At 32.1% G+C, this 16,959-nt stretch overlaps 1 protein-coding gene and 1 long non-coding RNA gene across 3 annotated transcripts in view; one reads left to right on the plus strand and one right to left on the minus strand.

Annotated features, from left to right (window-relative positions):
- Positions 1-9,510, minus strand: part of LOC134269469 (uncharacterized) — an 18,834-nt gene extending 9,324 nt beyond the window's left edge. The window contains exons 1-4 of one of the 2 annotated variants that reach the window (XM_062751670.1): positions 9,490-9,510; positions 898-966; positions 484-584; positions 99-224 (exon numbers count right to left, since the gene is read on the minus strand). In XM_062751670.1, coding sequence (XP_062607654.1) covers positions 99-224; positions 484-573 — 216 coding nt within the window. In that variant the 5' untranslated portion in view covers positions 574-584; positions 898-966; positions 9,490-9,510. Of the gene's footprint in view, positions 1-98; positions 225-483; positions 585-897; positions 967-6,090; positions 6,111-9,489 lie in introns of those variants that run through there. The other variant, XM_062751671.1, reaches the window with a different exon arrangement.
- Positions 9,511-13,457: 3,947 nt separating this feature from the next.
- LOC134269462 (uncharacterized) lies at positions 13,458-16,554 on the plus strand. Its single transcript, XR_009992580.1, has 4 exons — positions 13,458-13,986; positions 14,374-14,532; positions 14,977-15,081; positions 15,283-16,554. It is a non-coding gene; the product is annotated as an uncharacterized LOC134269462 (long non-coding RNA).
- The last annotated feature ends 405 nt before the right edge of the window (positions 16,555-16,959 follow it).

Raw genomic sequence — 16,959 nt, forward strand, 5'->3', positions numbered from 1 at the left:
AGTAAAATGGGAAAATCTTAGGGATGGCTGGACAGACAGAATCTCAGGAGAGCTAAAAATGGGTTGAGACAAGGAGAAATGATGAATTTTTAATATACCTTTTTCTGAATAGATGTGTTGTGCAGCAGTACTGCCAGTAGAGGAGAAAAACATCTTAGAATCAGGTAGCAGAACTGGACCAGTACACTGACTACCTTCCTTGATGATTTCCCTATCCATGAAACCTTGGGAGTCAAAAAAAATTTTTTTGTTACAATTCATCAATAATCAGTAATGTATGGATAATTCAGAATTAGAATGATTTTTTTATGTCATATGTATAAATTGAGGAAAACTCACATTGTGTAATATTTACTCAATTTTGAATTCTTTTAATTACTGTCATGCACAAAATCTTGTAATTTCTCAAAAAAATAAAAATTAGTGCATTAACACTGTTTTTAACAAGCTTAATGGAAAACTGTACTCTAACTGAATCCTTACATATTTTGCATAATAATCTCCTCCTAAACATGCTGAAGTTGCTGCAATGTTTGGAAGAAATTTTCCCACAAGGGACTTTAGTTCCAGCATTCCTCCTTATACTACAAACCAACAGAAAATTCAGTGAGTCACAGATATTCATCATTAGTTATATTTGCAATATTTATACTATTACATGAAACACTGTTCCGAGCAAAATTTCTTTTGAAAAAGGCATTTAAATGCAATTTTAACTCATTCAAAATTTGCCAAATTGTTTCACTAATTCAAATCTATAGTTCATAATTTTCTTATCAATTGTTCTGCCATGGAATTAAATACATATTAAGGTTTATAGTTGGATCAAATTCATTTTAAAAATTATAATGTAGTACGTATAATATCATTGGTTTTCTGTGTTAATCAAAACTTTACCTGTTAAGACATTTCAAAGTTCCAATATATATAAAGATTCTTCTAAGGAGTTTCCATATTTCTTATGTCCTGAAATAATCCACAACAAAGTTGAAAACTCACAGCAATATTCAACATGTTCAAAACAAATAAGAAGGAGAAAGGCTGCTAGCTTTTACCATGTTTACACTTGATATAATTTAATTATGTACCATGTGTACAAGTATCTATCTCGATAACTATGTCTGTTCAAACCTGAACTCAGATAACATGCAGATAATGCATGTAGAATGTCATAAGTATATATCACAAGGTCAAAGTCTAAATAGTAAATTAATGTGTTACTGTTACTTATCATTGGGCAAAGTCTAATCATTTGTATTATATTTATTTTAATTTTACTTATCTTATGGCAAACGCCAAAGTCCTGATAATTTCATTTACTTTTTTGTTCGTTCGTTACAAACATTATGTACATGCCACAAGCACTTGTTTCTGTAATAAATTTTTGACCCATAGTATAAATGTTATTATTATACTATGGGTAAAAAATTTATTACAGAAACAAGTGCCTGTGGTACATGCAGATGATTCACATAACTATATTTACATTTGCAAATGTTTTCCTTTATATAACATTACTGAAAGGAATGTGTATCTATAACTGTATAAATACAGGTACGGGGTCAGGAGGTCATAGATGTGCGTATGGATAAACGTTTGATGTAATTTCTCAGTGACATCATAAAGGGTCGACCGCTTTCAGTGGATTACATACTTGCTGTTGAGTTTGAAAAATAATGCATTCCACACGCTAAAAGTCATAATCAGGCAAATATAAAGTATGAATAAGTCACAAATGTAAATATAAATAATAAGGTATCATTTTAAACGAGCTATAAATACGGGTTGGTACGAGATTAAATTCATCATGAAGCCCTTATGGAATTTGATCTCGTGACCAACCCATATTTATATCCCGATAGATATTTAAAAATGATATATACTTTATTTCTTAAATACAGTGACTGGTCGATATAAACATTAGGATAGATTAGAAATGACCCTGGGCCAAAAGTCAAAGGTCATTCTTCCTCATATATAGCTTCATAAGAAAAAATACCACCACCCCCCCCCCCCCCCCCCCCCCAATGCTGTAGCTATTTCTTTAATAACTAATTCCTCCTTTCATGTCAAAAATGCCTGTAACCCTTATTAGTCATCAAAGTTACCTTCCAAGTGATTATATACTTCTGACAGTGATTGACTAGTGATTATGTACATGTGTATATGATGTAGATAAATAAACATAATTAAGTTCATTATTGTGATCACAAAGTCAAAACGTATTATTTCAAATTCAAACAAATTTAGCAATCTTTTGAAATGTTTGTTTTTGCTGAAGATATATGTCAAGGACCCTCTTGATTGATACTTGAGATAACATACTGATAGATATTTATTTTTTCATAAACCTGATAAATTAAAGTACCAAACATGGAGTGGTGTAGAGTAAGAAATGACACAATTTTTAAGCAGTCAAGGACTTAACACATTTATATAGTTTTACATAATGGTTATCTCAACTGTATTCTGACAAATTTTGCATGTGCTTAGAATTTCAGAATTTTGAACTTCTTTTGTGTCAATTTTTCAGAATATGAACTCCTTTCTAACTAAGGAAAATAATGAAATAACTACCTTTTAGGATGTTTAGTTGGGATACCCTTCAATTACAAAAAAAAAAAAATGCAATACACACTTTACATTAGTATTTCAGGATTTCTGAACATCCTGTTTACAAGCTTAGTCATGTTAGCATGGTTAGTTGTAGGAAATTTAATCATCCATCCTACAAGATTCATAAGGCCAAATAAAAAAAACTCTGGTGTCTCATCCAGAAATTTTAAAATGAAGTGAAGTCAACAGTTCTTCTTTTTTTAAATTATTTTCTAAGCAAGAGATATTCTTTTCCTTGTTAAAAAATTATGTCAAAAACTTGGCATCTTGATAAAACAGTTCAAAAAGCAAAAAACTCATTTTTTTTTTTTTTTACTAAGACGGCAAATTTATACCCCTAATATCTTTTATTTCCTGCTTTCTAAATCTGTTACTTACAGTGCAATGCCATAAGCATTTCATGTTTTTATTCCTGCTTTTATTGAAAATTAAAGAAAAAGTGAGTTAGCTCACATACCCCACGCTCCCCCAAAACTTGACGGTGAAACACATAATGAAAGGCACAGTGCACTTTAAATACATAGTATAGATCAAAAAGGGCAATAATTGCAAAAAAATCTTCACATCAAAACGTCTTACATATGAGGACATTTAAATGTGGAATGAAGTTTCTAGATAAATAATGGAATCAAAATTTCTTGGCATTATACAAATCCAAACATTAATTTGAAGTGGTTGTGGGGGGTTGGGGAGAGAAATTTTCTTGAATAATAGGCAAAACTCTTTGGGATAAAAGAAACTATGTACAACAGTTTAAGAGGAGTGTTGCTGACAAACTGTTCATCTCTATATTCTAAATATGGCCAAAAAGTCTAAGTTGGAAAGTGTGGAAATTCCCGGAAAAATAAAGGAATTTCCTGGTAACATCTACATATTGTGTCCTAAATATCTACAAAGTTTGACGAAATTCTGTGCAGCGGTTTATGAGGAGTTGCGCTGACAAACTGTTCATCTCTATATTCAAGGTATGGCCAAATGCCTAAGTTAAAAAGTGCGGAAATTCCCGGAAAAAAATGGAATCGGAATTTCCCGGTAATATGCACATCTACACATTGTGTCCTAAATACCTGCAAAGTTTGACGAAATTCTGTCCAGCGGTTTATGAGGAGTTGCGCTGACAAACTGTTCATCTCTATATTCAAGGTATGGCCAAATGCCTAAGTTAAAAAGTGCGGAAATTCCCGGAAAAATAATGGAATCGGAATTTCCTGGTAATATGCACATCTACACATTGTGTCCTAAATACCTGCAAAGTTTGACGAAATTCTGTCCAGCGGTTTATGAGGAGTTGCGCTGACAAAAAAAGAGGACTGACTGACGGACTGACTGACTGACTGACGGACGGGTCAAAAACATTATACCTCCCGCAACTAGTTGCGTGGGGTATAAAAATATTCCTTAGTTGAATTTATCATGTTTATGCAGATATTTCTTTTAAAACAATGTCAATCATGACTAATTTTAGGTAGAATTATATCTGGTTACCCTGAGCATGCCGGTCTATTTTACATTTAACATAGATTGACCTTCTTACAAAGAAAAAAGAAAAAACTTCTAAATGAAGCACAGAAAAATAATAATAATTTTAATAGCTTAGACATTAAAAACCTCAAAAATACTTTTGGATCATTACATGTGAAAATATGTCTTGAATGTCTTAATTAAACTCGAAAACTACACCTCTGATCATTTAATATGATATTGTAAAGCACAACAACTTGCTTTGTATACATGTATTGTTTTACTTTTACACATTTTTTAAATTTATAAATTTATAGCATTGAATTCATTTCTAGCAGCAAATTATTGGATTTCTCTTCCATATGAAAATATATATATAGCAACTTTAAAGCACCCATAAATGCTGGTCATTTTGAGTGAATTTAAAATAAAGGATAATTTACTTCTGTTTCTTCATAGCTTATCTTGTATCAGACAAGCTGATGAGCTTATATAATATAACGATAGATCACTTTTCAATAGAACAGGTTTGTCATTTTAAAATTTTCGAGATTTGATCATTTTTGCATAGTATTTGAAAGGTTGTTTTAACCTGTGTGCTTTAATATATGTCACAAATAGTTGTCATCCCTAATTTTTCTGTACAGACATTAATTATCTGTTTTAATACCTGCCCTCCCCTTATTGATTAAACAAAACACAGTTAAAACCTTATCAGTAGCAAGAATGGACTCTGTAAACATGAAATATCACAAACTGTAAATATCTTTTTATCATATTTCTTTTCGAAAATAGAAGAAAAATGTGGAACTAATATTGTCATAAATACTTATAATAAATCAAAGTACTGAGACAGTACTGAAAGACAGGGTCAAAATAATTTTCATGCTAGATTTCACGAATGAGATTTTTTTAACGAGTTTTAATACTTTTTTTTCAATTAACTTACTTAATATAAAACTGTGAATAATACAAATTCGCGTTTTTTCATTTAATTTATGGTAGAAATTTCAATAATTGCTAAGTCTATAAACCTTTTTGAACTGTCCGCATTTACCTGGTCCGAATTAATATTTTTCCAGAAGTAAACAATGGATGATGCGAGCACAGTTGTAATACTACGCAGGAGAGTACTTTGTTTGAATGAAGTATCGCTTTGTTTAACCTGAGGTACTTTTTTTTACAGGTTTCAACCAATGATATTTGTTGTTTTAAATTGACTGCATTTAAAACGAAAGTAAAACAAGAAAGAAAATCGTACGCAAAATATTTCCAAATAACATAGCTAAAAATTGAATGCACACCTTGTCGCCATGATTGATTGATTTAATGCGCCATTTTTCACTTCAATGCGACTGTGGCGCATGGCGCAAGCCCTTCCCAATCACTGCATATTTGGCCCCACATGGGGCAATGGAAAATCCCTGCCACAACTATAATGGTTCATTGACTCATAATTCAAATATACCGTAAAATGTCTTATTGATTTTGCCTACCCATTTTACCAACTTGGAAATGAACAATTGACGAAGTGTCTAGAAAATTCAAAATATTGCATGTATTAAGGCGATAATTACAGTAAATACAAAAGAACCTTCAATGAACATAATCTGAAAAATTCTGATCAATTGGTGGAGTCTTAGCGAAGATATTTGAATTTTCATTTGTCCTGGCCCGGGTAAGCCTCCCATTTTACCAACACTCTAAATAGTAATTTCATCGGGATCGAGATGACACTATTTCTATCATTTTTAAACTGATTTCATACATTTAAATAATTATTATATTAAGTGATTATTAACTCCTATATACATTAATATGCTGTGTTTTATAGCTAGAATTCGCTTGAGTTTTTTGTTTTGCTGTTTAATAATTAATAAATAATGTTCCAATATGTCATGTCCTAAGCAAGTTCATTTGAAAGCTTATTACGCAAAACTTTTAAATTTTAAGCAATACTAGCAATTCTATGATCACATCCCTAAGATAAAGCTTTCAAAATTTTTTCCTTACCATTACTAAATATTGTAGTAGTATCTGTTTCCACTCTTGGAAAACCAATATTAGTATCAATTTGATAACATCTCTACGCATGCGCTGAACAGTCAGAGCGAACCCGATATCATTAGCAAATATTTATAAATAGCATGCATGCAGTCCTATCATAAACTTTATAAACGTCCTAAAAAGTTTTCGGTAGAGCTCTACAATCATTTTTTTCTGGAATTCGCGGATACATGTAAGAAGGTTTCAAGGTTTGCGTGAGATTGGTACATGTATACTCTACACATTTTTTAGAGACACTTGTGTACCCCCCTCCCCCTGATAAAATATCAACCCCAGGGGTTGTTTGACATTTCTTCCCTTATTATATTATTACACTTATTTATAATGCATACCACAGGAAAAATCGTTCCAAACAATAATACCCTACTTGTGGTTAGTTGTGGACCAATCTGATTAAAATAGCTGTTATGATTCGCTAACGCTTTTCAGAACAGATTGCTTGTTGACCCCCCCCCCTCACCCCCCCCCCCCCAAAAAAAAAATAAATAAAAATTAATATATCTCCACAAAGAGGGTGTTGCAGTTCTTTTGTTATTTTCCCTAAATGTGTAGCAGATTAAAAGAATTTTTATGGTGCAAACACTCATATTAATTTTTATTCAAATGCAACAATATGTAAAGCACAACGAAAAACAATATTTGGAAGGTGTGTATTGACTTCCAATTTGCTATGAAATGATTTGAAAATTAGTCTTTCGGCAAAATTTATCAGATTTTCCGTTTTTTAAATAGGGAATCCCCATTGTTCTGAAAAAATGCCTCCATGAAACAAAATAATTTTGATATATACACAAAGAGGCAGGAATTTTCTTCAAAACTGCCATTTCCGATTTTTGTTTCAAAGAGGCACATTTTTGAAAAACGCAAAAATTGAATAAAATTATTCTCCAAACAAAATGCAAAATGTGTACTTTAAATAACACTACGAAACTATCGTCTATGGTCTAGTGGATATGCTGGTGAGCTTCCAACTAGTACTTTTATCAGAGAAAGGGTTCGAATCCTGGTATGGATCATTTTTGTAAATTTTTTTCCATATGTAATGGTACTGCAATGAAATTATATATGTTTTGAAAGAGAGGTGGGAGGGGGGAATGTCAAGAAGTTAATTGAGTATTTGTCTTGGGAAATAAAGTTACTGTATTATTTAAATAATATATTTTTTACACTGTAGTTATTGCAGTTTTGGTCTCTTAGTTAGTAGCCAAGATTTGATTTGAAACAAATATTAAAAAAAGGTCTTGGATGTAGCATTAACAGTGTGATTATGGGACGCAGTTTTATTTCATGAAAAATATTTTCGCACGATGTTTACAGTATACATGTATCTCTGAAAATGCTGCTTTAGCCATTGTGCTTTTTGTTGTTCCAACCTCTTTCGTGCAAAATGACGAGTGTTTTGCTGTATCAAGCAGGAAATACCCGCCGTAAACATAGTCCTCTACGTATTATCTATATTTAGACATAACGAGGGTATTTAAATGTCCTTCTCGATATATAGGGAATAATCGCGAGTTTCTGCAACACCCTCTTATATTTATTACACTTCATGATTTATAATGTATATACAATGGGAAAATTCGAGGAAAAACCAAAATAGTCGTTCCATACAAATATACCATTTGTAATCTTTTTCAATATGTGGTAGGGTATTTTTGTATGGAACGATTATTTTGTTTTGTCCCCCCCCCAAAAAAAAAAAAATTTCCTGTCTTATACATTCTTCCCAAGTCAAGAGTTTCTGATCCGCTCCACTCTTGACTTGGGAAGATGTTACATACAGGAAATAAATAAATGTAATAAACATAATTTGTGAAGATATAATCAACATGCAGCTGGGTTGATATTTTTTTCTACAAGTACCTATTTTTTTTTTGGGGGGGGGGGGGGGGGAGGGCACTGCCTTGCTTATAGCGAGCGCAGCATACAGAAGCTCTCTATACAGAATCAAGCATAAAATCTATTTCGAAATGGTAATAATTAAATTCCATACACAGATTTTATGCTTGATTATTTTTTTTCTTCTGTTCTTGCACGAAAGTTTGTAGAGCTTGCTGTGGGGGTGGGAGGGATTCCGTCTGGAATTTTTAAAGTTATGAAATGTATACATAGTAAAGTGGGTAACCCCCCCCCCCCCCCCCCACGTGAAATGTTGGTGTGGTAGCAAAAAAGTGAAAGAATATACACCCTTTTCCTCGCTCGACATAGGTTTTACACGGTTTATGTTTTTGCTGTTGGACACCCCTCCCCCTTCCAGAAAAATCCTTGATTCTTGATTGGCATTAGAGTGATTAGACTATCAATCTCTTTACGTTTTGTGATACGACTGTCTTTAATCATGGTTTTGGAGTTCAAGGAAATATTCGAATCACACAAGTGACTACACGTCATGAAATTTTGCCAACTTGAAAAATAATCATGAATAACTTCCTGCTACGTGATAGGCTAAACTATTTATCAAAAACGAAAATCATTTGGTCTTCCGGAAGAAAATAAAATGAATACAAATATTGTAAGAGAGGGAAGCAAAAAAAAAAAAACCTCGCAAATCCCTTTAAAAATAATCAAGTGTGACTACTGAAAAGAAAACTAAGCACATATCCTTTACAGTATGATTATTAAAACATAATCTGACACCATTCTTTTGTTCAATTTTCATTATCCGATAATTATATGGATATGATAATGCGAGTGCTTTAAATACATAATATAGCATTGTAAATGTTCGAACTTACGGTTATTCAAAATAACCATATATATAGTCATCTTCCGTATGTCTAACTATTTACACAGTCATGCATAAACTTCCCACTCGACGACTATCAAAATATACAAAAAAATGGAGAGAGAGAGAGAGATAGAGAGAGAGAGAGATTAATGTGTCTCTAATAACGATGTTCAATTAAATAAAGTATACAAAGTAAACACCATTAAAATTCGATAAGATTTTTTTTCGCTATTACACCGCCATTCATCTTTATTCTGTCTAAGACCGACTCTTTGCAGTGCACCCCGAATCTGCAGAAGTGCTTAGTATTTTAACTCATGCAAATGGATATAGTGCATAATTGCTACATGATTAAAAAAATTGCAGGGGCGTTTATCCCAGAAACACTGATATTGAATTATTTGAAACAAACTATATATAAAAATTTCCCAAACCCACTCAAAATAATAAAGATAAGCAAATTTATATGACAACAAGTCTGCGATTTTAAATAGATGTAAACTGAAAGTAAATGAAATTTTAAAGTAAAATACATTTATGAAAAAGTATTAAGCTAAAATAGCAAAATATAATAATAACACGTTAAGAATTGTATAATAGTAAAGGCTGATCCAAACCTATTAATGATTTTCTTCCTACACCCATATAGCCATAGACAAGGAAGATAATTTAAACATGCATTGTGAGATCAGCCGATTAGAATTCTATTTTGAGGAAGACCATCTGCTCATTGTGTTATTTACACAATCCACAATGATGTTTAATTGTGAAGGATATGCCCAGAAAACGAAGAATTTAATAAAACAATCGATTATTCATAGGAACAATGAAACAATCAATTATTCACCTGAAAGATAACAATGTTGACCAACGCATGCAATAAACTGCAGTTACCTAATCACGTGACAAATCAGGTTGTTTTATATATATAAGTGCTCTAAAACCTTGTATCTCAGAAGATTTAAAGAGCATGCAAACGTTCATTGTTACATATGGATATACTTTACAGAAGAATGTCATCAGCGTTCAATATGTGTCTATTGCTATATTCATACTGAAAGGACTTATTATTGTAGAAGATAAATATGCATAATTATGTATTTTTGAAAGAGTGCACTGTATGTATAATTAATCCTCCATTTTGTATGCTTATGTGTATTTTAACGGTAAGCACACTATAGTGTCTTTGTTATAATGCCCTATTAATAGAAATTAACTTTTGCATTGTATTGTATATTGAGAGAGAGAGAGAGAGAGAGAGAGAGAGAGAGAGAGAGAGAGAGAGAGAGAGAGAGAGAGAGCTTCTTCTCTCTATATATGTAGATTTTTCAGAACTAGAAAAGGTAAGTCATTGAAAAAAATTAACTTTCAATACGAAGCATAATCATGTTAATGAAATAAATATTTTCTCTGTGTTCTTTGAATTTATTTTGTTCATCATTTTCTGTTTGTCTACAGTTACAATACCCACCCACCCCCTCCTTCACTCCTTGTCTCCCCTCTCTCTAAGTATGTAATGCTCAGACATAATAATGAGCTTAATCAAAATATCTTAAGAATAAACATCAAACCGATATTACTTTTTAGGTATTTATTTCTCCATAGATATGAACAGTTCGGGGATAAGGATTGAAGGATTGAAAGCACTGTTCATTAACGAGAAGATTAATATTTATAATGTAAAATTAATACAAATTAATGCTCTACAAATTGTATGTACACAGATAACATGAACAGATGACAATATAATGTTAACATCTTTAAATAACTAAGAATATCATCAGATATAAAATGTGTATAACGTCACTACTCACGAACAAAATGGCGAATATTGATCTTTATAGAGTGAGAGCAAGATCGATATGGTTCTTTCATAAAATAAAGTATCATAGCCAAAACAAGCATTCAGAAAAGTACAGGTTGCTTATGGTCGTAAATTTGTTAATATTTTCTCATCTTAAATAAGTAATCACTTCGGAGAATTCTGATCAATTTATTGTAACTGTTACAAATAACTTTCACGAATTATATATTTCTATATTTAGCTAAAATAATTTCTAACAATGTTGTGAAAGGAAAATAAATACTGAATGTGATAGGATCAATGACAATGAATTTTTAAAATGTCTTTACCGTATGAACTAAATAAATAATCTTAAATAGAAGTTATGAATTGTTCTGCATCACTGCCTGCTATGTCTGCCGTATTTAAATGTCTTTTTATCTCACATTTCCACATTCTTTTTAGTTGATATATTCAATTTCAAGATACACATTATAAATATAAAATGAGTCACGCAATGTTAGTTGAACAACTTGCTTTTTAAAAGAACCGTGGTAAGCCTCAATGGGCACAAACTCGTACTTGTGAAATTGTTTGAAAAAAAGGTTTTAAACCCGGCATGGTTACCTGTTAAATATGTAAAGTATGAATCAAACCAAACTAATATTCAATCAAAATTGAAAAAAAAAAAAATAAATAGATAATGTTGCGTTCTGCTTTCAAAATTTATACATTTCAAGACATATTTTTTGGAACATAAACTAACCGAGATTTGACTCACCTTGAAATCAGTCCCTCTGTTGTACCCGGCATTTTAAAACTTGAAGCACTTGAAATTTTATCTGCATGAATGGTCTTTAATTTTTTTTTTTATTTACTAGAGTTTGAGTGAACTTAGTTAACCATAAATTTTATTTGAAAAACTTAAGCATACAGTAGAAACATGTTTGTTAAAGTAAAAGATCCGTATTAGATAGTGCAGAATAATACAGTTGACGGATTGTAATACAAGAAAATAGACATGAATGTCAGAAAAAAAAACACAGAGGAATATAGTAGGATTAACAAAATGTAATGTTACTGGTATAATGATACTGAAAAATATAATAGAGAGGTTTAGCGAGCTCACTTGTACGTGTAGATGTACGTGTAAACTACAAGTTAGAATTACACGTACACGTTAACATTTTTTTCTTGTTTAGCAAAGTATAACCTGTACTTGTACTTGTAAGTTTTTAAATGTAAAAGTGGTTTACATTTAAAAATCATCCGAAAAAGCAATGATTTTAATACGTATATCACCGTTTTACATAAATATGTGCATGTACTTATGAGAAAAAAGATTATACATATTTATTATATTTTCAATCGGTCAAAACCTGTTTCGAAAATCTAGATGTTGTGATTTTAACTCCCTATAAATTAATATTTTTCAATTACTGACGTTCAGTTCTTTTATCAGTATTTGCATTAAATATTCAGGTTTTAGAAAAACGCACACTTTTTGAAAAATAAACAGCAGTTAAAGAATTATAAGCTACATGTTTTGACTTAGGCCTACGTGTACTTGGCAATCTACACGTAACCTGCGTAAGAAGATACGTGTAGAAATTCGTCATTAGCAAAAGTGATGACGTAATGTACGCGTATACTTTGGTTTGCTAAACCTCTCTATTAATACCAAAGAAAACACGCGTACCATATTGTACCAATGCATATGGTTCTCAGGGGATGAATTTTTCTCTTACTCTACCTGAATGTATGATTATATTATATTTGACCATGTACAGGATAATGATTTTTCTTGAACCTATCTTTTTATTAAAAAAATTATTTTTAAATAAGGATATGAGAAGGACATGGAGATAACGAACAGTATTCAATATCAAAGTCCATAAAAGATACAAAATAAGAGCAGAGCAAACACGGACCTCCGAAACATCAGAGGTGGGATCAGGTGCCATGGAGGAGTGAGCATCCCCTGCCGATCGGTCACACCCGCCGTGTGCTCCTTGTCATGATCAGATAATAACGGAAAATTGCATTGTCAATTCAGTGTATAAATAATGGACTAACCATTAGTATGAAAAACGTCAGTCAGCATTTGACTCAATGATAAATTGCTGATAAAGTCATTGTATCGATTCGACCATAGAACTTACGAAATGATGACTTTAAACGAGTCTGCTGATATTCTTGTTTCATCAACTTGCGTGTCAATAATCTACCTCGTTTTATGAATTGTTCATACGTATAGCATGTTCTTGCGTATCGAATCAACTGAGATATATTCACTCCGTATGCAGGTGATGAAGGTATATTGCTGCATAAGTAAAGGACGTTGACAATAGAAAAGTTAAAGTCATCACGTTTATCATATACGTGACCGCGACTGGGAAAAAGCAACATCGATAAGAATACCATCAGAAATTGTTATTTATCAAGATGATGAATTTTTAGAAGATATAGAGCGTATTTTTCTAAACTTGTTCAGTTGTTGCTCCAAAATTTAACTTGCGCGACAGACAGTTTTGTGATCTAAGTGACAGCGAGACAGATACGAGTGTTTTGGTGATTTAAACTAGGATTCTGACTCTGAAAGTGACAATGACAAAAATGATAACGTCACCGACACGACGTTATACATAATCCGTTCCAAATTTTAGAATGACACAAGAGGGTGTAACTGGGTTTTATGGAATGCCATGTAGCACGAAAATTGACTTTGATGCAGCATTAGATAGAACGTTCTATCGTTAAAATGATATTGTCCTACGGACCTGGTTTAACGATTGTGGTGAGGGCTTGTACCGAGACACAGTTAGATTATTCTAACTATTTTTTACCCAGAACACATGGAAACAGTGGTAAGGCTCATCAGTGACAGACAAGGACAGAATCAAAACATTTATTACTAAGTATGCTAGTGACCATGCCCTGCCTTTACCAGGCCGACTGCCAAATTAAAAATCTGAGAAATTGCTTCTACTTCCATCGGATATGACAACTGCTGACATTTATGCTAAGTATGAGATTCTAGATGCAGAAACTTCAGAAAAATACACATAAGGATATTTCAAGGAACTTGGCATGAGTTGCTTCCATTTACAATCATGAAACCATGTACTGACCTATGTCAGCTTTGTCAGCATTTCTCTCATCAACTGTCTGTCTACAGTTTCTAATATGAATGACGAGGAAAAGGAAGAAATCCTTTCTACCTACATGCAGCATGTTTCCCAAACTAAGCAGAAAAGGGACTACTACAGACACCAGTGTACCATCAGCAAGGAAGCATTAATTTCCTTACCAGAAGAATGTAAACAAACTGGTTAGTTAAAATTTTATTGCAATTTTTTTTTCCTTTAGTGTATAGTTACAAGTAACAGATTAAAGTATACTTTCAGTTAATTAGCATTTAGCGGTAATGAACATTCAAGTACTATTATAATTATGTGATTAGATTTAGCCTATTATCAACCTGGGTAGCTCAATGGGTAGACCAGCTGACCAGGAGTCAAGGGTTCAATCCCATGCAGCCATGCATTTTCTTCTCTTTTTCCGTTAAGTAGTAATAGGAAAACAGACATACCTAAGTGTTTGCATTTAAATTTCTTCTGTGAATTGAATTTCTTTGTTCGTGAAATTGTAAATATACTGTGAATACATGTAACTATCAATACACACAAATGATCATGAATAATTTATTTTATTGAAGGAAATGCTCCATGCTCAGTTGATATGGATATGGAAATGCACTATTCCTTGGACTATGCACAACAAGTGCATTTTCCTCATCATGCCCAATAAGTGGGACCAATATTTTTCAAGACGCCCTGGAAATGCAATGTGTCTGGTGTATGTTGCGAGGGTTCAGGTATTTAATTCATAAGTCATTATATATTGCTTAGTTCTCCAATTCATTCAGAAATAAGTGTACATGTAATTCTTATAAGAATTGTATTAATTACCCTTTATTTGGAAATCTAATATTTGAGGAAACATCTAAAATACATGTATGTAAAGATATGCTTTTAAATGTATAATAATATATGTATGGGACTGATTCTGAATAAAACAATTTTAGTTATTATGAATTCTATTGATTATAGTTGCAGCAAAATATTAACACATTCTATTTTTGTCATAATGCATGTATATAAGCTAAATAAACAAGTCAATGGTTGAGTTATTTAGTTCTGATCAAAATTTTTGTTTTTACTTAAATGGCAGCCAAAAAGTGTTCTAATTGATTGACGAGGCTGAGAACACAGAGAAGGGTACTAATTCTGTCATTAATATGGTTCATCACTTTTTTCAGTACCATGGATATGGAGAAAAACAGCATCCATTCATTTTGACAACTGCAGTGGGCAAAACAAAAACAACTTTTTCTTATGGTCTGCTCTCTGGAGAGTTCTTGTAGGTAAGTGTACATCATAATGAAAAATATTTAATTTAATAATTAAAAATTGTACCCGGTAAAAGCATTGTTTGTTATTCAGTATGTTCAATGCCCAAAGTGTTTCATGCATGTATAATGTCAGTTTTGATAGTCATGAAATGCAAACTCTTCCTTAATGTAGCATTTGTATTTAAATTAAAAGAGTGTATTTCCTTCAATTAGGACTCCATGCTACTGTGGAATATTCCATGATGGTCGCAGGACACACTAAATTTGATCCTGACTGGCATTTTGGAGTCTGGCATTCATCCACTTCAGAAACCATGAATGATATAGCAGACACAGTCCGTCATTCATCTTGCAGAGGCCATAACACTCCTCAGCTCGTGCGAGATCCACAAACACCTGTGCAGTGTAGGGATTGGAAGTCGTACCTTGAACAGTTCTTCAAACCCTTGAAAAACATTCGAGGCTATCATCATTTCCGAGTAAGTGCTGAGACTTCTGGCATTGTTGAATGTACGGAGCTCTGTAATTCTATTCCTTTATGTGTTAATCTCCTGAAAGATCAGAATATCCTTCCCTCCGTAAATGATCCTCTGCCTCAAGAAATCCCAGCAGTGGCCAGCACCTGGTCTTGAGCCCAAAAGGGAATGATACCTCTATGAGGAAATCCATGAACAATGTATATCACTCTCTGCTAAAGACTCATCATGTCCAAAACCACTTGTACCAAAGAAAGAGGTGAAAGTTTATTCACTTGATCATTCTACGTCACACTTGGGGAAAAGGAAAAGTCTTCTCCTTAGATGTAAGGGAGAGTTATTGTGTGTAAGAAAGATTAGAAGTAAATGTATACATGTAGTTCCTATTGTATTACTTCCCGTAATGTGTTACATTGATGTACTTTTCTGTTCATCGAATTTCATTGCTTTACAACATTTGTTGGAATTGATACTTTAACTAAACTGTTTACATAAGCTGTGTCCTATGAGTAGTGTTACATCTCAACGGTTATTAAAAAAATGTGTAATAGTATGAAAATTGTTAACTGATATTTGCATTTTCTCTGCGACATTTTTAAATTTCAAAAGATACCATTTTCACGCTGCCCCCCATAATTTTATGTCTATAATTTTTATACTTAATACTGTTGATAATGTTAAGAAAGTACAGATGCATACTTCTATAATATCATAACAGTACATTTTATCCATAATGTGCATGTTTGCAATATTCAGAGTTATTGCCTGTTTTAAAAATAGTGATCTGCTATTCATCTTTTTGTGAATATGTTTACAGCTGTCAAAGAACCTCTGTCATTCTATATTCTATGTGATTCCTGGTGTATTTTGTCACAACTACAAATAATAATTTTCTTGTTATTTTGGAATGTAATTTCAATTTGTATATTTATCTTTATAATAATTATTGTGCATTTCTCATGTTTCTAGAGTTTATTTTATTGAAAATAAATGGTTGGATTATTTTTTTCATTATGCATCTTTTCTTCATTTTCTCTCTTTGGGCATCGATGCTGGAAGGATAATAAGTCAGTCTTCTGAATCAAATTCAATTGTTTCAACAGTCATATGTCATAACTAATAAGTAAAAATAACAGTATATTTAATGATTAATTTTTTTTCATCATATCCAAGCAAAATTTTAAGAAGAGTTTAAAGAAAAAGAAGAGATTGATCCTAATATACTAGTAGACTGAAAATGTTGAGATATGTTTGATTTTCTAATTACGACGTTACAGTAACGTCACTGACGTTATGATATGACTGAAAGATGCCTGCATACACGGGCCTGTATCTTCTTCATTTTTAATGATATTTGCATGAAATTTTGAATTTGTGTTATTCAAAGTATGGTGATTTAAAAAAGACTATAAAA

The sequence above is a fragment of the Saccostrea cucullata genome, unplaced genomic scaffold (assembly GCF_032062105.1).
Source record: "Saccostrea cucullata isolate Sc308-1 unplaced genomic scaffold, CSIRO_AGI_Scuc_v1 ctg1464, whole genome shotgun sequence".
Lineage (NCBI taxonomy): Eukaryota > Metazoa > Mollusca > Bivalvia > Ostreida > Ostreidae > Saccostrea > Saccostrea cuccullata.